General features: G+C 52.9%; 6 protein-coding genes across 6 annotated transcripts; 2 read left to right on the forward strand and 4 right to left on the reverse strand.

Annotated features, from left to right (window-relative positions):
* Nucleotides 1-284: 284 nt before the first annotated feature.
* On the reverse strand, nucleotides 285-1857 carry CCOS01_06683 (uncharacterized protein; the record flags this gene model as incomplete). The annotated part of the gene is made up of 4 exons (XM_060454851.1): nucleotides 285-748; nucleotides 802-974; nucleotides 1035-1552; nucleotides 1618-1857. The coding sequence occupies 4 exons, from the start codon at nucleotides 1855-1857 to the stop codon at nucleotides 285-287; spliced, it is 1395 nt and encodes a 464-aa protein (XP_060314551.1).
* A 4054-nt stretch (nucleotides 1858-5911) lies between these two features.
* CCOS01_06684 (DNA excision repair protein) lies at nucleotides 5912-9736 on the reverse strand (the record flags this gene model as incomplete). The annotated part of the gene is made up of 1 exon (XM_060454852.1): nucleotides 5912-9736. The coding sequence occupies one exon, from the start codon at nucleotides 9734-9736 to the stop codon at nucleotides 5912-5914; it is 3825 nt and encodes a 1274-aa protein (XP_060314552.1).
* Nucleotides 9737-10211: 475 nt separating this feature from the next.
* On the forward strand, nucleotides 10212-10648 carry CCOS01_06685 (LSM domain-containing protein; the record flags this gene model as incomplete). Its single annotated transcript, XM_060454853.1, has 2 exons — nucleotides 10212-10322; nucleotides 10418-10648. The coding sequence occupies 2 exons, from the start codon at nucleotides 10212-10214 to the stop codon at nucleotides 10646-10648; spliced, it is 342 nt and encodes a 113-aa protein (XP_060314553.1).
* Nucleotides 10649-11032: 384 nt separating this feature from the next.
* On the reverse strand, nucleotides 11033-12373 carry CCOS01_06686 (sphingolipid long chain base-responsive protein LSP1; the record flags this gene model as incomplete). The annotated part of the gene is made up of 5 exons (XM_060454854.1): nucleotides 11033-11667; nucleotides 11728-11911; nucleotides 11969-12102; nucleotides 12199-12256; nucleotides 12317-12373. 5 exons carry the CDS (start codon nucleotides 12371-12373, stop codon nucleotides 11033-11035), a joined length of 1068 nt encoding a protein of 355 aa, XP_060314554.1.
* Nucleotides 12374-12887: 514 nt separating this feature from the next.
* On the reverse strand, nucleotides 12888-13016 carry CCOS01_06687 (uncharacterized protein; the record flags this gene model as incomplete). Its single annotated transcript, XM_060454855.1, has 1 exon — nucleotides 12888-13016. One exon carries the CDS (start codon nucleotides 13014-13016, stop codon nucleotides 12888-12890), a length of 129 nt encoding a protein of 42 aa, XP_060314555.1.
* Nucleotides 13017-15766: 2750 nt separating this feature from the next.
* CCOS01_06688 (SET domain-containing protein) lies at nucleotides 15767-19766 on the forward strand (the record flags this gene model as incomplete). Its single annotated transcript, XM_060454856.1, has 2 exons — nucleotides 15767-16555; nucleotides 16635-19766. The coding sequence occupies 2 exons, from the start codon at nucleotides 15767-15769 to the stop codon at nucleotides 19764-19766; spliced, it is 3921 nt and encodes a 1306-aa protein (XP_060314556.1).
* Between the last annotated feature and the right edge of the window lie 1978 nt (nucleotides 19767-21744).

Here is a 21744-nt window from a genome sequence, read left to right on the forward strand (position 1 = left end):
CGCACTTTTCCGGGGCCGGTGGGTATCTTCGTCTTAGACGCCGTCTAATGTCGTTTCGCAATCCCCTTGCCCCCAAAGGCGAAGGTAACAGGTACCCTCGCATGTCGAAGAAAAAAAGTCTCAAGTCATTGGATGCCGAAGATCCAATGCAGAAAGAAAAGGTCTTGCTTGGGCTCAATCCAGCGAGAAGAAGAGAAAGTAATCGTCAAACCCCCAATCCCATATATGCAAATCGTGTACTTGTTGGAATACCATCCAAGTAGAAATCAAAACCGCGGAAACACTCAAGACGACAAAGCGAACAAGGAGACCCGGTTGCTCTTGCCGCCGGTGCTTGCGGTCGAGACGGAGTCGGCAGAGAGCCAGCCCTCCACCTGGGAGCGGGTGATGCCAGAGCTCAAGTTGACGCTAGAGTCCAACATCTTGACTGAGACCTGGCCAGAGTCACCATCTAGGACAACAGCGACCTTGGCGGGGGCGCCAGTAGGTCGGTCGAAGTAGTCGGATGAGCCGCCGGGGACGTTGGAGTGGATGGTTGACTTGCACTTGGTATCGCCAGTGGCGAGGACCTCGAGAACGTCGAGCTCACCACAAGCAGGCCAGCAGGAGCAAGAGCTATACTGAGCAACGCGGGGGATGCGAGCGTTAAGGAACCAAAGAGCGGACATGTCGGCGTTGAAACCAGTGGTTCCGTCGAGAGGCATGCTCAGCTCAAAGAGCCAGACTGAGTCCTCACCCTTGAAGCCGTCTAAGATGTGTAAGCAGACAGGAAGGCAGAGCAAGATTCTATGAATTACTTACGGTATGCAACGGAGCCAGGGCGAGAGTATCCACAGCCACCATCGTCGCATGACTTGTCGCTGGCGATCAGGAACTCCTGGTTGGACTTGAGGGTGATCGGCTTCAAGACCTCGGGTGAAGCGGCACCGCCAGTACCCGCGGCATTCAGGTAGGACAAAGAGTTGCCAAAGACGCTGATCCCAGTCAATACACTGTGACTCATGTATAAAGAATCATCTCAAAGTGACACTTACTTGTCGAACTTGCCAGAGAGCTGGCCACCGTAGTTGCCAAGGAACACGATGCCATCAGCAACACCCTGATCAGCGTTGTAGTAGCCGACACGCTCGTAGTCACCACTAACAGAGCCAGAGCCAGAGCTTGAAGCAGCCTTGGAGCTAGCAGGCTGAGGAACAGCAGCAGCGACGGGGGGCTGAGAAGGAGTGGGAGTAGGGCTGGGCGCAACAACAGGAGCGACAGCAGGGGTCGCAGCAGCAGCAGGAGGTGCCGCGGGGGTAGGGCCAAAGTAGTTGTTGATCCAGGATACGACCTTGCCGTCGATTTCCGCAACGACCCAGTCTTCGCCACGCTTCTCCTCCTTGGGCTCCTCTTTAGGAGACTCGACCGACTTCTTGTGGAGGTGCTGGTGACCGTGATGGCCATGGCGGCGGGCGTGGACGTGAGAAGCGGCAGGGGAGCGCTTGGCCTTGGAAGACAGGCTGTAGATAGCAACCTGCTTCAGCTGCATGGGACCACGGAAGGCGGGCATAAGCTAGGATTTTGTGAGTACTTTTGCGAACATGTAAGTGAATGATGCTGAGAGAAAACAAAGCTTACCTCCTCGTTGAAAGGGGCCAGGGGGCCTGAGAAAGCAACGTCCTCAAAGGTGCAAGAACCATCGTCACCCATGTGGTTGACAGCCTTGTAAGTGCCAGGGTGACCGACATTGGAATACAAGATCTGATCAACAGCACCGCAAAACCAGTTACCACCCTCTTCCTTGGCCGTGCCGGAGCACTGTTGAATGGCCTGGGTAACAGCGGCCGAAGCCAGCATGAGAACCGTGTAAGACTTCATGTTTGTTCTAGTGTCGTTCTCGAAAAGAATGATTGGAATGAATGTCCAGAAATTGAGCTTTGCTGGGAAATTGGAGTGAGTTCCTCTGGATATTTGACCGGCCTCGAAGAGAATTGCAAGTGGCTGGTAAAAGTAATGTAGGAATGTCCCAGTGGTGTATGGATAGGGCCTAGGTTGTTCTTTGACTCGACTTGCGAGATGTGACTGGGTTTGTTAGGAATGTTGGCGTACTCAGTGAACCCTGTTCAACGGTGTGGCGTGTCTTGTCTCTGAATCAAGGACCAAGTGAGACCAAGGATTGAGTGCGTGAATAAGGAATGACTTGAGACGAGGAGTCTCTTGGAAGGAGAGGCGATGCTATTCGATAGCCGGCAGGTCGAAGTTGTGCTTTAACACTGGATCGTGGGAGAAAAAGAGAAGAAGAGGAGATCTGGAATAAGGTGAGTGTGGGAGGGCTGAGTTAATAAATCGACCTAAGCAAACGAGGAAGTTGCAAGAAGGCACATCTTGGGGAACAAGGTTAATGGGTGGATGGAGAAGGGTAGGATCCAATCTGAGGTGGGTGGACTTTGGCCCCGGTGGATAGGTATGGAGTACGGATGTTGGTGGGCAGACGGGCAGCGCCAGCAGGTCACAGCAGACGGGCAGGCACGAACTGCAGAAAGGCAGGAGCGGACCTGCTTCTGGGCAGGAACCAACCTACAAGGGGGGTCCAGTCGCTCCTTCCCTTGGATTTTGAAGGTGAATTGGATATTTACACGCCTCACCGCGGCAAGTGCCTCCTCCCATCCTTCCTTTCCTCCTTCCTTCTCTGCAGACTGCAAGTGAGGAAGGAGGAGTCCAGGAACAGAAAAAGCCGTTGAATCATTGGACAAAAGAGGGAAACAGAACAGAATGGACCAATCCGGGCTTGATTTTTATGAAACACTGGCTTGGCTCTCCATGGGGTCGTACCTTGCAGCCATTGGCAGGGGAGAACCGAGCTAACCTCGATCTCACCTCAGGCCCAGCAACGATACTTTTCTCCCTCCGCTTCGCCCGCGGCTCCCTTCGTACCTCTGTTGGTCAACTTGCTGGTGCCGTGTTGCATTCTGACCACGACCAGCGGCTGCAGAAGCTGAGCAGACTGTTGTCCTGCGCTTACACAGTACCTTACTGTGATTCCATCCATACGCCGTCCGGAAGATGGTGATGTGGGAGCCACCGTAAACGCCAAGGGCCAAGCCAGGCCGTTTCGCTCTTCTCAATGAGGCTTGGAGAGAGACAACCAACCACCGTCCGGCACGCCCAGCTAGACTTCCTCGGCGTTCTGGGCTCTAATTTTGAGGACGAGGCAAATGCAACATTCGAGGACAACAATGCCGCCAGCTTGTGCCCGACAGGGCAACGAGACGGACGATATCAAACCAGCAAGCAATAGGGCCAGACCGGTCGCGATAGATCAGCAGAGCAATACGAAGAATACTTCATGCCCCCGGGTTTGCCACGCCTCGAGAACACTTGGATCAGGTGACGGCCTCGGCATTGCTGCTCAAGGCTGGGGGATCATTTCGGCTCCCCAGAAACCCGCCGTGCCCGCTCTGCCGTTCTTCAGAAGTTCAGGTCCGCACAAAGACGATGTTCAGAACATCTGCAGCTACTATTCACAAACAACGAGCCTACGGAGTACTTCAGGCTTGTTACTGAGCACTATCCTCGCTGGTCAGCAATTGCAACACACCAGAAGAAGCGCTTCAAAGATAGCCTGAGAGGTGCTATTGTAGCGCCGTCGAGCCCGCCTCAATTTGACTTCAGTCAGTTAATCGTCAGGGGTTGTCGCCCCCGCCAAATTTCGGGGCATTTGGGGGTGGCAGTGACAGCGCCGGCGTTGCTGCGTCTGTGTGTGCTGACCTTGACAAGGTGACAAGCAAGATCAAGCGCGATTCAAGCTTACCGTGGTGTGCGCCCGGTGTCCTCCAAGGTGTGTCCCCATTTCAAGTCCGACGGGGACCCCTCGCTCGACATGGGTTCATCCCAACGGCAGTGACATCTGGAATCCTCATATCGCCCCAATCAACACGCCCGTCCGATATCACTCAATCCACAGAGCGGTCCATCTCATCCGATGTTTAATCGCGCAGACAACTCTCAACAACAGGCACCATCCCGACACCACCGTGCCGTCCAACCCATGCCGCGACACCGCGGAAGGACGGGTTGGGCCTCGCCTCCGGTGGTTCTTAGTCTTACTTTTGCGCTTCAACCCGTCCCAACCTTTGGCACCACGAGGATGAAGGCGACGATCCCTCTGCTCCTTCTCATTAAGACTGAGTGCTACCTGGCTTTGTTGATCCATTCTAGATCCGCTCTGTGACGGATGGCCTTGCTTGCTCGAGTTGCCTGACACCCTGAGTCGCAACCCTAGTCGCGATGGCCGTCCAGAAAAGCAAAAATCCTTGGACAAAACATACCGCGGGACGAAAGGAAAATTTCCGAGGCAGCAAAAAACAAAAAAGCCTAAACCTGGGAAAACCGCTCATCTGCCTACTCCACCGACCGTCCCTTGCGACCCGTCGTGCCACATGGCGGTCTCGCGACATTGGTTCTTTCCATCACCACGTTGACGTCGTTGATCCGCTGGTCCAGCCGTGGGACTCGGTGCAATCTGCTGTGACAAGGCAAAAAGAGGGACAGCCTGACCAGGCCCCTTGTGTCGGTGACGATGCGAGCGAGCTTATCAGAGGAAGAATATTGATGGCCAGGCAAATTGGCAGTAAACAACAAAGCAATCCGAAGCGAAGGCGTCTTTCATAAGCCGGAAGCCGTTGATGACTGAAAGTCAAAATCATCGCCAACCGTCCACGACTTTGGCGTTCGCTGTTCCTGCTTTAGCGGAAACGCCTACCCGAACCGTTTCCATTGGCTGCCCTGGACTTTTTATCTGCATTTGCGCACTCTATTCTCGCCGTGCCGAATGCTTATTCGACGACAGCGTTGCGTAGTCACTGTTGCTGACCATCCTCTGCGCTGCTGTGCAGTCCAGGCGGCAGGCCGGGTCAGGGCGCACCACGTTGAGTATGCCGGCACATCACCAAGGTTCCATCGCTCTTCGGACGTCAACGAGTAAATTTCTTCGGACCTACAGCAGAAGCCAGAGCTCTCATCTTGCATGCGTCCACGTCTCACGAGGTTCCTGACTGGCGCCAGAGTTTGAGCCTTTGCAGTGGACCACCGGGTTCTCGAGTAGGTAGTATCCGGACCATCGCCCAGCTCCACGCACACGGCATTTCTGCGGTGTATCCGTACACCCAACCAGCACGTGAGAAACAGCAAAGTTCGTCGTCTCGAGAGATCTTCGCCTCCCGAACGTCTCAACCGTGCCTCGCCACGTGGAAACGCAAAAAAGATTCTGCCTTACCCCTCCGTTCGATTGGCATTCGGAGAACTAGTTCTTCTCACTTTGAACTCATGATATTCCACCCCAGATCTGGTCTCGGCACGTGCGTAAGAGCGAGTTAAACTACTACATCGTACCTGAAAATCACTTCTCGAAAAGCGGATTCGGGAACGGAATTCCATTCAGCCCTAAAGGAAAGGTTTGGCGCTTACTCAGTAGACCCTCCTGGCACATACCCGCAGAGACGTGGGAGAAAAGGATTTAAATCCAATAGTAGACTTTATCATCTTGAGCCTCATTGGACCAAGTCGCCAACGGGTCTATACTTCCTTCGGGCAAATGCCGTTTGCTACTTGTGACTCACATATCCGATGCAGGTCTGTAAATTCTACCACCTGTGTCCGAAGTTGAGAGATTTTGTGCTTTACTGCGCGATTTCAATCACCGGCCTATCGCCACAGCGGAGTTGTGGCAGCGAGAGGAGGTGTGGATTTCGAGAGCCAAGGCATAATTCTGTTTTGGCTCAAAGACTTTTTTTTGTCAAGAACCCTGGCGATACAACGTCTCGTTCTCTCTACTTACGGGCCATCACCTTGGTGCCTCGTTCCGTAATACTACAAGCAAGTGACGCAAAAAATGGACGGAAGTCAAGTTTGTGGTTTCTATCAACCCGAATGACTATGCAGATGCCTTGGCCTTCTTTCCGCGTCGGGCTCTACCGCTTCGACCATCCTGCCCATTCTCCTCCTCATCATCGACAAACTCATCCTCATCCTCAGCAGCCGCCGTCCTAGCCCTAGCTTTTCTCTTCCCCGTAGTTCTAGTCGGCGCCGCCGTGCCAGCAGCAGCAGAAGCTCCGCCCTCCTGCTCCACATCTCCCGGTTGCTCGCCATTGGCATTAGCCCTTAACCGACTCACGGCGTTAGCCATCCTCTTGCTCGTCGTGCCCTTCTGCCTCGGCGCAAACGCATCCCTCGCGCCCACGCCGACAGCACCCTCAAAGTACCTCGTGATGTTCGTCTGCGTGCCCTCAATGTCGCGCTTATTCATGTCCCGAATCACAGGCACCAGCACCTCGTCGGTGCGCTCCTTGCTCCACCCAATCGTCGCCATCAAGAACTGCCGCAGACCCTCGAGGTCTGGAACGCCCCACTGGAAGTGCTCCGGGCTGTCGTCGACCTCTGGCCGGATGTAGGCGTCCGTTACGGCCGGGTTGGGGAACCCCGCTGGCAGGAAAAGCTTGGTGCCCTGGGACTTGCGGAACTTGCGACGGAAAGGCGACCCCGCGTCGGCCTCCTTGGGCCGGTTGTTCAGCTGCACGTCCGCCCACCACTCCTTGAACTGGGCGAGACCGTCCTTGCCGGGGAACTCGGAGAGGATCTCCACGGCCGTGACGGGACCGACGCCAGGTAAGCCCTCGGTGTAATCGGAGCCTAAAAGCTGAGCAATGGCGATGAGCTGGTCGCGTGAGAGCGAAAGCTCCTTTTCGAGATCCGAGCCGAGGTAGCACTCAACAAACTTGTTGCTGTTGAACATGTTCTTGTAGATACGCGTGCCGCCAAAGAGGAAGCAATCCGAGTCGTCGGTGACAATGCCATCCACCAGGCCCAGACGCACCAGCTCCGCACACTGCGCTTCCGCCTCCATAGGAGCGGTGATGTAGGGGATACCAAAGAGGCGAAGGAGTGCCTGACACTCGGTGACCATGACCTGCGTGACCTCGTCGGCGTCGCGGCGGTCCTTCTTCTGCTGCGTGCGCAGCGCCTTGAGTTCCTTCTCGTATGCCTCTTTGTTCTCTTGCTCCGACTTGTTGTTCAGCTCGCTGGCAAAGCGGGCATGCTCTTCGGCTTCCTGCGCCAGGTTGGCAAAGAGCTCCTCGTCTTCCGGGTCACTGAACTCGTCGTCGCTTTCGGCAAAGACGGCTGCTTCGGCGTCTTGCACTGGATCGCCAACGGTGTTTGGATCATCAAGCGTGGGCCCGTCCATGAGTTCTTCAAACGTAAGCTCGTGCTCTTCTTCTTCGACGGGCTTCGGCTCTTCTGCGGTGATGGTGACATCTTCCATGATTGGGTCTGGAGGGGAGTCGGGACCCTGTGGCTCGGTGACATCTTCCATCTCTGGCTCGGGGGAGTCAGGGACTGCTGTAATAGTGACCTCCATGTCGTCGTCGACTTCTTCAGGCTGAATGTCTTCAAATTCGACTTCGGGAGACTGAGATGATTCGCGTAACACATCTGCCTTTTCTGACAATGCAGCCGTCTCGTCTTCTCCCTTCTCGGGCTCGACCTCTGCGTTTGTGGCATCGTCGGCGGCATTGGTTTCGTCTAGGAAAGTAATATCTTCTTGGGAAGCAGCATGCTTCGGAGGTGGAGGCGCGTCAAGAATCTCAACGTCGTCGTCTTCGTCATCAGAGGACTGAATCTCGATGAGCTGGTTTTGTCGTTGACGCTCAAACCTCCGCTCCTCTTCCTGCGCAGCCTCTCTATCTTCCGTGTTGATTTCACTCTCCACTTGCCGCTGTTGTTTAATCGACTCTCGGATATCTGTATTGTCCACCATCCAGGGAGGTAGAGGCTTGGGACGGTCTTCTTCTGGCCCTCGTTCAAAGCCGCCTTCGTCGTCTTCGTCGCCAGCAGGCTGCTCTTCAGCGCCATCAGCCAAGAAACCACCACCAAATTCGTCATGACCATCTTTGCGCGCCGGTTCTTGCAAACTTGGCGCCGGCTTCTTTGGGGCTGCCACTTCAGGCTTCTTTGACTGAGCCTTCATGGAGAAGAGAGAAGGGCCCCATGCGAGTTTGGGAAACGGCAGTGGTCCATCGAAAGGGTTCTTGACGTTGGGCACTGCAGGCTTGGGCAATACTCGTTTCTTCTGTCGAGAGGCTTTCAGAGCCGCCTGCAGGTCCATCTCTCCGTCGCTACTGCTGGCACTATTCGCGCGTTTCTTTGGCACTGCGGCATTAGACCTGTTGTTTACGATGTGAGCAACCATGCGACCGCTCCTCGCGGCGATCGGCTTGGGTGCCTCCACAGCCTTCTGCTTCCATTCAGGTGCCTCCAACTCCACGTCTTCAAACTGCTCATCCTCTTCAGATTTTTGAGCAGCTTCTCCGTGCTGGTTTTGCAGTGACATGGCAATGGCCCGGTTGATGTCATCTTCTTCTTCTGAGTGCATTGGCTCATCGCCTCGTTGCCTAGCAACATTTCGGACATGGGCTTCCGGCAAATCACCATCGACAAAAAGACTTTCCTCCTCCTCTTCGAACAAGTCGTTCACTTCGCTGCTTCCCCGGTTTCCATAAAATTGTTGCCTCTGGATAGCTGCTTGCCGGGATGCTTGTGCGGCTGCGCTAGAAGATATCTTAGGCAGCCGGTTCAGACCCTCGACCGGAACATCTTCAAAGTCATCTTCCTCTTCAGATGCCTCAGCCTTTTCTTTGGGCTGGAACTGAAAGTCCAATGCATCGACATCAATGGGCTTGTGGGCTTCGCCAAGGTCTTTCTCCTTGCTCACGACTCCTAGGGCCCAACCACCTTCTGCGCCATCGTTCTTGACCAGGATGTACTCTCTGTCCTTTTCACCGGCGATTCTGCCGCCACCGTTCAGAGTGAGATCGAGACCAGTCATGCCGGCTTCCTTCATGAGGCGCTGTGTCAAGTTGTTTCTTTCGCGGACTCTTTCAATCTGGAATCTTGAAAAATCCATGCGATTCGGGAACATCTCGTCAAGCTGCTCCTTGCTCAAGCCCATCCTCAAACGACTACGCAGTCTTGCCGCATTCAGAATGTTGTATCTATCAGCTGCTGGTAAGCTTCGAAAGAACTCGCCATCAAAGTCGATCTTGCTGAAGTCGTAGAGATTGATGTCTTCGCCGTTATGGAACTGTCGGGCATATTCCTCCAACTCTTCAATGCTCATAATTCTAGGATCATCCGCCTTGGCCATGGATGCAATATCGCCATCCATCTCGGGCAAGTGATATGCATCCTGCTTGAAAAACTTTCTCGTCCTTTGACGCTCTTGCTGCGACATGCCGACCTCGTCAACGTAAACAATCTGTTCCATATCAGGTATAGCCTCCTGGGGTTCCTCTCGCTCTCGCTGGATGCCTCGATCCGCATCGCGCTTCCTCTTGTCCTCCTCCTCCTCGGCAATCCGCTGCATCTGCACAGCCAGCAGCTTCCCAGCCGTGCGGACGGCATCCTCCCTCCGACCCTCACGCCGCTGCTTACGACCCTGGATCGTCTGGCGCTTGAGCACGGGAGCCCCGCCATCAAAGACGAAGACGGGCTTGATGCCAAACCACAGCAGCTTGCAGATGCGGCGGAAGAAGCCGACGACGTGCGAATTGCGCAGGGCATTGCCCTCCTTGTCTCGCACCGCCTTGAGGAATTGGTATATCCAGATGGAAGCATCAACTGCGAGGCGCTTTCGATTGAGAGTCGCGAGGTTCGTCGGGCGCGCGCAGGGCTGCACGACGGTCCAGAGGCCGTTCACACCCATGGCGTCGGCGGGAGGGCAGAGCCGACACCTTTGATTCGGAGTTCACGGAGGGGTCGGCTCCGGAGGGTGTCTGATGCTGCGAGAAGCGCTCTCCTCATCTACCGAGTGTATATAGCATTGTAGAAGGTGGGCGCTAGGTCCTGATACAGTCAAAGTAGCATAGATGTAAGTGTGGCGGTTGTGAAAAGTGAATGAGATTATGAGTTCGTGAAGAATGAACACGCCCGCAGCTGCCTGTAAGCCATTTGACATGGGGGCTCGAGGTCATGACGCGCTTGCCTCCACTAGGGGCGTCTTTATCTGTGCTTATCGATTGGGTGCAGATGTAAGCGGCGGGGCAGAAACCTCATCCGCTTGCAATCACCGCCAAGGAAACTGTTCGCAACTGCGCCGTCTATGCGCCATTCCATCCTTCACCTTCACTCTCCTCGACGCCTGGAAAAGCAATGTCCAACATTGCCGTCAACCAGTCGCCATGGACAAACAGGAGGCAAGAGATTTCCTGACTTCGCTTCTCAACAAGAACCTACGCGTCCTGGCTACTGATGGCCGTATGTTCCTTGGCCAATTCAAGTGCACCGATCCGGTAAATTACTACCTCTCCAATCCCTAACCTCCTCCCCTTATGGGTTCCCTTCGTCAAGATCGTTTCGCTAATCAATGCCAACCTCAAATCTATAGGATCGCAATGTAGTACTAGCTCATACCTACGAATATCGACAACCATCAGCGCAGCAGCGGGCTGAAGCCGCAAAGAAGGCTACAGAAGGAATCACCTCGGTCACGATGGACATGACATCCCGGTACCTGGGCTTGGTCGTGGTGCCTGGGCAGTACATTGTGAAGATTGAAGTAGAAGAATTCACGAGTCAGATCGGGAGTCGGAATCCATACGCCGACGTTGTCGTATAGGTCTCGAAGGTGATTGATCATTTGCGCGACTGTATATGGAACGAATTGTGAAGCGCTCAAGATTACTGGCGCGGAAGCATCTGAACTCCATGAAGCATTACGCGGCATAAATGGATGCAGTGTATCGTTTGGGTATGGAATACTGGGGATTAAGAGCTGAAAAAAGGCACTATTTTAAACCATAAAATTCCATCCTGTTTCACCGTAGCAAGTCGATCTCGACTAGATTACCGAGGCACCGATTCCCAAACACCTGCACCAAACGCTTTCCTTGGCTTTTGCCAAAACCCGAACATTACTGCCATTACGAGCTATGTGCTCAATGCCGTCCGTTGTCAACAGCAGGATAGGTTGACTCAGATCCAGAGACATGCGGTCGTTGTCTTATGCGACGACGCTCTCGTGCTGACGGCCTCTCGTCTCGCCGCTCAGACCATCGTCGGTACCAACGGCAGAGTGGTGGATGTCATCCTCCTCCTCGTCCTCGTCGCTGTACTCAGTCTCCTTGTTGTGGGCCCGCGTCCACGACGAGTCGTCGTTCAATGGAACATCTTGCCCCGAAAGGTCGTGACCTCCCTCGGCACGTGCTCTAATGTTATTTCTGCGGCGCGTTGACAAGGTGCGTGCACGAGTTGACAGCTTGGAAGACACAGCAGCTTGGGATGTGACCCAGTTGGTCAAAGCATCCTCGCAATCCTGGATGATGGCCTTGCTAGCCTCATATCCGTCATAAGCTGCACGAGTCTCTCCGGGAGTGACAGGGGTGTCGTCAATCAACTCGAGCAGGTGCTTTCCGTAACCGGCGACAATGGCAACCTTCTCGCAGTGCTCTCTCAGGGCATCAAATTGGTAGGTGTAGGCAGCCTTGATCTTCTCGCGCGTAATGTTGGACAACTGAGCCTCTGCGACCAAAGATTCAGCCTCAGCACGCACCAGCTCCTGCTCAAGAACGACAATCTTGGGGGAGTTGGGCTCCTTGTACTTGAGCTGAGCGATCTGGTCGGTGATCTTTTGCTTGCCTAAAGCTCATGTTAGTTAGGCAACGATACCGCATGTGTCGAGCATAGGGTGGAGCTCACGGTCTCGGCTGGGTTGGACAGAGGCTTCAATGTTACGAATGCTCTTGATCGTAACACGGTATTGGTCATAACGGTCGACGTATTGGTCCTCGAGTTCGCCGATTTCGTAGAGTAAAACTCCGAGCTTGTCGGTTACATCAGATACATCCTCGTCGCAAGCCTCGCCCCAAATGGAAAGTTGTTGCTAGGGGATCAAGTCAGCAGATGTATGACGGGACGATGGTGTCTTCAGACGACCTACAGCAACCTCCATACGCTCTCTCGCTACCTGCTCGAGACTGCGCATGACATTCTTCTCCATCTTTACCAGCTGAGACAGCTTCTTTGCGAGGTCTGGGCCGAAGGCACCGGCTGACTTGTGGCGGAGAGCATGGCCTGGATTGACTTGTTAGCCCATCGTGCTTCCCAAGTTCATAAGATGGGAAATGGCACGGCGCAAAGGTGGCAATCGATGGAGAAAAGACTACTTACCAAATCCTCCCTTGAATAGGCGACCAGACTTGGTGGAAGAAGGCGGCGGAGGCGGGTTCTACGAACATGATAAGTATCGTACCATACATCCAAGATTGTCATAAAGTTAGGCGCATACCTGGATCTGCGAGGCGGTGGGCGCCCTCGACTGGCGCATGGAGTATGTGCGATGCATGATGTTGGAAGTGACGTTGACTGACTGTAGTGGCGGGAGTGGGACGGCGTCGGCGATATGAAGTCGTTGTAGACAATGGATCTGTGTATCTAGGAAAATGAAGCTTCAATGCAGTGATGCGCTGGGAAGCAGGGTATCGCGGGGTGTGACAAGGGGTATGAGTGGGAAGAGATCAAATGGAGGTCGGGTCAAAAGGCCCCTGAGGATGAAGCGAGGCCGGCTGTTTATATGTAGGCGCCGGAAAGGGTCCAGTGGTGTGGTCTACTCCGTAAGGCAAGGGGAGGTTAGGTAGTTGCGGAGGTGACGGGACTTTGAGGTGACGGGACGGACAACACAAGGTGCGCGTACTTCGTACCTACGCAGTAAAAGGTAGGTCCCCAGTGGGAAAGGTGACGGTCTGGCGGGGAGAGTGTGTGTGCCGTCCCCCCTTGAATGCTCCTCCCCCTCGGTGCCTCTTTCGCTCTGACGACGTCATCTGTGTCTTTAGCTCGACTTTTTGGCGTTGTTCGCAGCGTCACCCAGCTAACCTGGTGCCTGCAGGCCTATACGGGTACAAGACAAGTGCCCCACACCAAAGGTATTGACGGGGTGCTTTTCCAGCTGCAATCGGCTTGTCATCGTCGTCAAAGGCTACAATCTCCATAGCTCTGTTCAAAGTCACTCCCCTTTGCGGTCTAGCCCGGCCTACGTTAGCTGAAAAGTGCAGACGAAGACCTGCTAAGTGATCTGACACCGAGCAATCCATGCGTGCGGCCTGCCGTGGTTGGGAGAAAGAAGGACAGGCAGGGCCAAACATATTCCCCATTCGAATTACAAAAAACACAGCCATGATGATCGCCCTCCGGGATGGCGCCGTCTCTACGAACCCTTCGCCCAATGTGGGTTCATGAAACGGACGGCCGGGCTCTAGGGGACCGACTTGGGAAGTTGGGATGAGGAAGACAGCAAGCTTTCGACACAAGCTGCAAGAGAGGACCCATCAACCCATGCCTATCTGTTCCCATTACCAGGCCATCTGCAGGTCCCGACGGGGGTTGAACTATTGAACTGAGCAGCACGCAGGTGGGCTGGGATGGATTATGGGTTGGTCCGTCTTAGCTCTTTAACCTTTTGACTGCCATCTGGGCATTCGTGCGGTTAAGGTATGAGGGACCACCAACTCTCAATTCCCATCACTGCCCAAAGTCTTGCTCCAATGCCCAAGTAAGTACGCAAGTTCGCATTTGCCCACCCTCATGGCCGTCGAACTCAAGGACAAAAACTGCCTTACATCATAAGCAAAGACATTCCTCAAGATAGGACCAAGTCGCTCTCAAAACTCTCCATCTTGCCAGTGGACACATCAAATCAAATTATCGTCCAAGGTTTATGATGCTAGCGCCGCATGCCGTCCGCTTCGGCACGGCCTGCTCCAGGTATTTGGAGGCTAGGCCGACTGTGCTTGGCCATGTAATGTGCGATGATTTCATCGATTCCTCTTTGACTGCGCGAACCATTCCTTAGCGCCGCCCTCTCCCGTTGGTCCGTTCTTTCAATCTCCAAACACACCTAATCTGCTTTAGCAGCATTATGGCCGGATTAATCCTATCCGGTTGCCAGGGGTTTTTACACTACGATACCTCCATTAGGTATGGATAAGGCACTTCAGTTTTGTCCATGATTGCTGGTAGCATGACTCAGCATCAGTTGTCTCCCGTACCTTCCATCCATTGCTAAATACTATCTTATCTAAAGTAGCAAGCACGAGATCGCAATTCACTACCGACGAGATATCGACATTGCACTTACCAAAAAAAAAAATCAAAGGCTGCGTTCTTGCGTCGTCATGAAAGTAACAACCTCATTGGGTTCAGTCATGGAGCAAAAATCCCGTACCTGATCCAATAACAGCATACCATGATGTGGTTAACTTATCACAATCAGCCGTCGTGAGCTTCAACAACGGAGAGTTGCCCAATGGTACGCATAAGAAAAGAAATAGATCCATCAATTGGCGATTTCTTCATCCAAGGTTCTCATTGATTTCGCTCTTCGAATGTCAAGTTCTCCTATTTTCTTATGAGGAAGTCGAGACGACTTGAAAATTGTTATTCGAACTGTACAGTGTACTTAACCATAGATATGAATGAAGAGTTACGTGAAGAGAAGATATCAAATTTGTCTGTCAATCGCGTGCTTGCCAGGGTTGACGTCTTTGAGTGTTGAACTCCGCAATGCAAGTCCGGGCTACTTACCCTATCAAGGTCTCAACTATGCAACTTGCACTCTCGCAATGTTTGCACTAGTTGTCTTGAATTGATTGAGTCGACCTGCGACAATTACAGGAATTAGTCTTTGTGTGCTTACTTATGTGTGAAATAAGCTGGTCAAGTGCATTGCCTTCGGTACCTCGTAGAGACATGGCTGTTGTCGAAGTGTACTTATTATCTGCGCGGTAATAACGTTTTGCCTCTCTCTACAAGACAAGGCGGAAACCGACACGCAGACGTTAGAGTCCTATGCACGGCTCCCCTCTGTGTTGAACCCGAAACTCAACAAGTTGGCTCAAGGAGTAAAGATATAACAGTTGGAACAGGTAACTGACGTACCCGATTAGTATCGTGGTAGGTAGTGTGATTAGGCAAGTTGCCGAGGTACTCAAGTATCTTTGACGGTTGAAGACTACCTATAGTCCCTTAGTTATCCAGCTTGGTAAGTACCTACCTGCCTGAGACGTGGTAACAAACATAGCATGTTCTACCGCAACGCATCAAATAGGAACTGAAACTTAGTGAGTCTCTTAGAAAAAGATTGGGGGAAAAGACAATCTCCATTGGCATCTCTTACTCGACAGTCAAAGTCTTTAGAGATTGTTGCGACAGGTCGCAACGCACGGAAAAAGAAGGAGCCAGACAATATCTGAGCCGGGATTGCGAACAGCTCGAGGCGCAATCCCTGCTCCCCGCCCCAGTTTCGGCCTAGTGCCTTGCAATCTCTCCCTCCAACTCTTTCCTTTCATGAACGCGCTTAGCCTCGCAGTTCACCAACGCGTCTCACAATATCTCATCTTCTCTCATCATCAACCTCATCTCACAAAGTCCACTTTCGTGATCTTCGTGGACCGCCACTCCCTTTTTTCATCGCCACCAACCCTCAACTTTTTTAATTTGACTTAACTTCACCAGCGGCTCACTATTGTGGCGGCCTAGCATGGTATTTCCATAGTCAATGTTTACAGGCTTTGCTTACGCTGACAACCGGGAAAGAGGGCATGGTGAGCGACCGTGTCTTTGTCTGTGTTCGCGCACGCAAGTGAGGAGGACGTAGCAGAGGCCATCAGAGACGGGGAAAGAAGGCGCCGCCACCGTCGCTTTCTTTGCGCCCCTGCCTTACTCACTTGAAGTGTCCTTCGACATGTCCCCCTTCCGCGCTGGGTCCGACCGGGACCATCCTTCGCGAAAAGGTCCCTACATCGACTACGCCAGATTTCTCCCACTCAACACCGATCCCGCCTCCACCCACTACATGAACCGCGCTCAGGCTGAGCCACCGTTTCGCGATCAAGAAGAATCCCGGAAAAAGATCGATATCATCGATCTAACCCTCAACTCAAGTCCCGTATCACGATCCTCCATTCATCACCAATTGGATGCCGATCGTGCGCCACCCCTCAGAACCAAGGTTGAGAGTCAAGGCCCTCCGGGTTTTCCTCTGGGCCTTGCGCATAGCCTTTCGGACCCGAGCGGCGGCTCAACCGCCGCTTCCAGCAATGCCGCCTCAGTTCTGGATCCTTCGCCACCGCCAGTATCCGTTCAACCTTCGGTCTCATCAATCGACCTGGAGGACGGCCTAAACGGCGAGATGCCTCGACCGCCACGACTTGAGGCGTCGTTGAAAACGCCTCAACAGGTGACGCCGCCGTCATCTACGCGACCCTCAAGCCATCAGTCTCCCAAGCAAGCCGCCATCTCCAAGAAGCAGACCCCGAAAAAGGACATTTCTGATGTCCGGCAAATCATTACCTCGCTGCGGGGTTACTCAGCCGATATCAGCAATGTACATTCGCAACTGTGCCTCTACGCTCTCAGGTCTACTAAACCTGTCGAGACGCGCGTCAAGACCGGCATAGATTACTTTGCTGATGTCAAACTGGCCCCGGCTGATGCTGAGAAAACGGGCACCACCATGACAATCCGGGCCAAAGTGAGTCAAAATCGTTGTTTTTGGGCATCCTGAAGACTTCACTGCTTTCAAAACATGCACGTGACTAACCTCTCTAAAGCAACATTTCCGTGGGAGAAAGGTGGACACTCTTAGAGCTACGCACTACCTCCCAGTGTGCGTCAAGTCCGACAAGCCTGCCGTGCCCAGGTATCGTTTCCATCATACGGAAATCATCAAGAATGTTTTGTCCCCCAATTCGATGCTAAAGTTCGTGCCCGTCATTCGAGACCTCGACCCTGACGAGGAGCGAGATTACAATCTCTGGCTTGGTGAGCTGGAGAGAATGGACAAAAGCTGTGGATTCGAGACTCTCGGCAGCCGTGACCAGCGGGTCGCCCGGACGATCAAAAAGGAAAGGACTGCGACGCTATCACTATTCTTGGACTCCTGGCTCAGAAAGATCGCTATCGACAACTGTAATCGAACTACCCTGATTCGCCACATGGCAAGTTCAAATTCCGATGATGCAATCACGCCACAGCAAAAGACGAGTCTGGTCAACCTGCACAGCGACGACAATATGGCCGCAACTACGCCAAGGGCTTTGAAAGCTGCGAGGGTGTTCACGGAGGCATTTGATCAAGTCTTTTACCATGACGCTCCTAAAGGAAAGGAAATCCTCCTTCGTGACGTTCTGAAGCTTGACAAGTCCGTCGATGAGATTGTCGAATCGAAGAAGACAGCAAAGGGTGGGCAAGATGACAGCGAAAAGGTAGACTCTTTGGAGCAATGGATCGAAACCCACACGGTTATGGGCTGTCTCATATGCTACAGCAATTCATGCGAGCATGGAGACTACAGCATTGAGAACCACAAGCGCAATTTTTCTATGGATTGCATCGGCATGTACGGGCGAATGTTCTCAGCAAATCGCACGGTATCCTCTAGTGATCCGGTAGAGCCGCTGGAGCCTCCCCCGCCGTGCGAAAGACAGTGCTTCCAGATCTATGGTACCGGCAGCGCTGAAGCGCAGGGGAAGCCATGGACCAAAGATGAGACTCTGTTACTACGCAGCTTGTTCACGATCTTGGATCATAACAAGGTCCGAGTCAAGGCTCAATGCGCAACTGCTGAGATTCTCAATAGGGATTGCCGGGACGTACATCGCCATCTGCAATCTTTGGACATCAGGCTTCCGCCCATTGAAACGATTGATCAGCCGAGGGTCAAAAGCTTTCCTTGGTACGATCGCAAGAGAAAGATGCTCTTGGGCGACTGGCAGGCAGAGACCAACTCTCATGATACCAAGGTCCGGCCATCCAACGATCCATGCCATCACGAAGGCCCTTGCTCGAAAGAAAACGACTGCCCATGTGCGCTGAACGACATTTTGTGTGAGCGCTTTTGTCGTTGCACGGAGGAGTGTTGCGCTTGGAAATTTACAGGTTGCGGCTGCCATGGCAGCGGCAAAACGTGTTTGCAAAAACAGAAGGAGGGCCGTCCTTGTATTTGCGTACAGTTAAATCGCGAGTGTGATCCCGACCTTTGCGGAAGCTGCGGTGCTGTTGAGCGAGCCGATCCTGAAAACCGGCACGACGATGCGCTCTTCCAGACCGGTTGCCAGAATACCGCCATCCAACGAGGTGTCAGCAAAGCAGTCGTCCTTGGCAAGAGTCAGTTGGAAGGCTGTGGCTACGGTCTCTTCACTGCAGAAGACATCGCACAGGACGAATTCGTGATTGAGTACACGGGCGAGCTCATCGTGGCAGATGAAGGAGTCAGAAGAGAGGCACGCCGCGGCGAGGCTTTCTCTGTAGAGAAGAGCACATCATATGTGTTCAGTCTCTTAGATTACGAAGGCATCTGGGTCGACGCTGCTATCTACGGCAATCTCAGTCGCTACATCAACCATGCCGTAGAAAATGCTAACGTCCAGCCCGGCATTCTCTACGTAAATGGCGAATACCGTATCCGATTTTCGGCAACTCGCAACATCAAGGCTGGAGAGGAGCTTTTCTTCAACTACGGCGAAAACTTCCCTAATCTTACTAAGAAGATGATCAAGGAGAAGGCTGACATTGAAGGAGACGCAGAGTCTGGACCAGAAGAAGGAGTAATACCGGTCAAACGTGGTCGAGGCGGACGCCGAAAGACAGTCAATGGCACGCAGAAATCAGCTGCCCAGAAACTCGCCACGGCGAAAATCGCGAAGAGCGTTCGTACAGGAGCTCGGAAAGAGGCGCCACAGGTGACGATAGACGATTACGAAGCTTTAGCCGACGTTGACACGGCACCGAGTGCAAGCCGGAAGCGCAAGCGCGTCGCGAAGAGCGATGATGAGGATGAGGACTTTCATCCGTCCTTAGAATCAGAAGAGAATGCTGAAGGGCGAGCCAAGGGGAAGCGGCCAGCCGTATCTCGTCGCCGAAGCGGAATACAACGCGTCAGATCAATGGGTTCTATCATACCCTCAGACTCGGAAGCAGATGGTTCCCAGCGAGCAACCCCTCGTAAGCGTGGACGGGCACGTCCCAATAGTTCTCACGGTGTTAGCAATTCTCAAACAACTGCAAAGACTTCGGCAAACCCCGAGAAATCAGCAGTTGATACGCCGCCTCCGAAAAAGAGGCGCGGACGCCCGCCGAAGAATCCTCGTCCGCCGAGCCCAGCCGTGGAAAAGCCACAAGAGGTGGAGCACGTTGAAAATGAGATTCGCGCCAGTCCGCTTCTCACCCGGAACCCTGAGGCAGAGGGTGGCACGATCTCGGTTGACTTGAGCCAGCCTTCGAGGTCTGCACGGGGCCGCAAGTTTACAACGTCTGCACTCAGTCAGTCTGTTGAGGATCCTATGGACGTGGACGAAGCTGAGGCGGAGATCGACGCGACTCCTTCGCGGTCTAGAGGTCGAAGGAGGGCTGAGGGCAATTCGATCACAGCTCGTGGGGCATCTCGGGGTGGCCGCACATCTGTGTCAAGAGCGCGTCGCTTGCCTACCGAATCGGATGCTATCGTGGACTCGGATGAAGAACCCCTCACTCTCACTCCATCATCCCGGAGGAAGCGGATGCAAAAAAGGGTCTTTGGACCTTTGGAGGTGAACGACAGCGAGTCCAGCTTTAAGATGCCTGGCGTTGGTTCAGACTCCGATGATGATGACGACGACGACGATGACGACATTGTTGGTCTCAAACGCACTTCTAGGCAAAGGAAACTTCCAGCTCGATTCCGTTCATCTGACGAAGAGTCTTGACAATCAAAGGAAGCATGACCCATCGATTGGGGTGACTGCAGCGCGGACGAACATCAACTGAGCGCTACTCTGCGGTCACAAAGCATGCTATGATGGACGAGTTAGGATGGTGTGGAGGTAATTGAGGTCGCATTTTGCATTCAGAGAAGGCATGTAGTTGAAGGGCTCTTCAAGTCATATGGAGCTTGGTTTTGGGCGATGGCGGCATCTTCCCGGGTCTACATTTTTTCAGGCGTATTCAGGAGTAAAAAGCATACATATCTCATGCCGCGGACGGGATACATAACAACGTCTTGCTAGGGCAGATGCATTATCCACCGAATATACGTACTTGCATAGATTATTGGTCTTCTAAAGTGCTGTGCTACAATGTGCCTGAACCACGAACACATGGCGTGGAGCCAGCTTGACCTGATACCTAAAGTACTTACTTATAGATCAGAGGCTCGCTTATCTAGAGTTCTTACTGTTCACCGCCTCGTGGCTGTTAGACTTGACGTTCGGTTCTAAATCCTTCGACCTATTGCTAAAACACCAGGAGCCATCAGAGGCTTGCCCAACACTCCCAAATCGTCCCCTCTTCGGGCCGCTCACTTGGATCCTACTGCCATCAATAAATGCCAATGACTTTGATTTCAACGATTTCTCAGCAAAAAGCATACAACCTCAACTTATTCCGAGCCAGCTGAGAGTATCCAAGGGACGGCTCGAACTGTGTTGATAGCTGGGCCGAAACGGATCTCGACTTTGACGCATGGTACTGGAGCTGAATGAACATTGTCAACCGGGCTGCGGCGACAAGAATATGTTCCCCTCTCCAATCTTCGTATAGCATAACGAGCGGAATGAGCCTCAAATCCAAATTCCGTAGCACTATGCCGAAGAGACGGTGCCATGGTTACACGACTCCGTCCGGCTACATGGCAGATACTCAACCTTTCGTCCTTCAAGGGCTCAACACCATCAAGGTTCATGTCCAAAGCCAGTGCAATCCATGCTCAGGTCCCCACTCGGACCACACAACTCTCTGATTCTCTTAAACTTGGGGGCCTTGTGTGCAACTACATCAGCTAATCTGTATCAGTACGGCTGGCTGACTGGTTGCGCGCGTAGCTTCCCCGGAGTCATCCGCGCGCCTGGTGTCTTGGTGAGGACGAAGGGGCGGATGACATATTTTTTCTCTTTTTCTTTCCGCTTTCTTCTCTTAAATATGTTGGAAAGATGGATAACTTGAGAAATTTTCGCTCTTGCCTCTTACATGTAGCAATCTGTCCGCTCTGCGCAAGGTAGGACGAGAAAGATAGATATTCGATAAATTACCACTATCTGATATCTTCTTGTCTCTTCTAGGCTGCGAAGAAGAAGTTCGCCCGGCTGGGCTTGGTAGCCTAAAGTCTCACAACTCGGACTTCGATGTGAGGGATTTAAACGAGCAAACCGGCCGACTGGCTTGAGAACCCATCAAGAAGAACACGGCATAGTAGCGATACTGATGGCTATGACACGACCTGCACCCCCCTCACTCTAATTCGGTTAGTAGATACCATACTCGATTGCGCAGTGAGAAAAATCCGATTTCTGATCAATCCAACCAACACTAGTACATGCTCGTCCAAAGTTCGGTCTCGCGTGGGTTTGCAGATGAAGTTGATCCACAATTATGTAGCTAAACTTAGAGTTCCGGGAACTAGATGAAGCAATTGCTTGGCATGCTATCCTCTTCAACGACACTTTTATTAACGTGTTTGTAGGTGAATTTATTCAAATTTGATAGCAAGCTTTTTCACTTTCAAAGACCAACAATCAAGTTGCCCTTGCAACTCCCAGGTAAAATGGGGCTATTCTTCAAACAAAATCGCAACTCAAAGTCCTTCGGACGCCTCCTAACACCATATGCGCCTACACTTCAAGTATATACAACCCACAGCTCGATATCATACACTCATTCACTCAGCCAGCTCGCTGTGCGCTCAGCTGA

The sequence above is a fragment of the Colletotrichum costaricense genome (assembly GCF_030867565.1).
Source record: "Colletotrichum costaricense strain IMI 309622 chromosome Unknown Scaffold_6.1, whole genome shotgun sequence".
Lineage (NCBI taxonomy): Eukaryota > Fungi > Ascomycota > Sordariomycetes > Glomerellales > Glomerellaceae > Colletotrichum > Colletotrichum costaricense.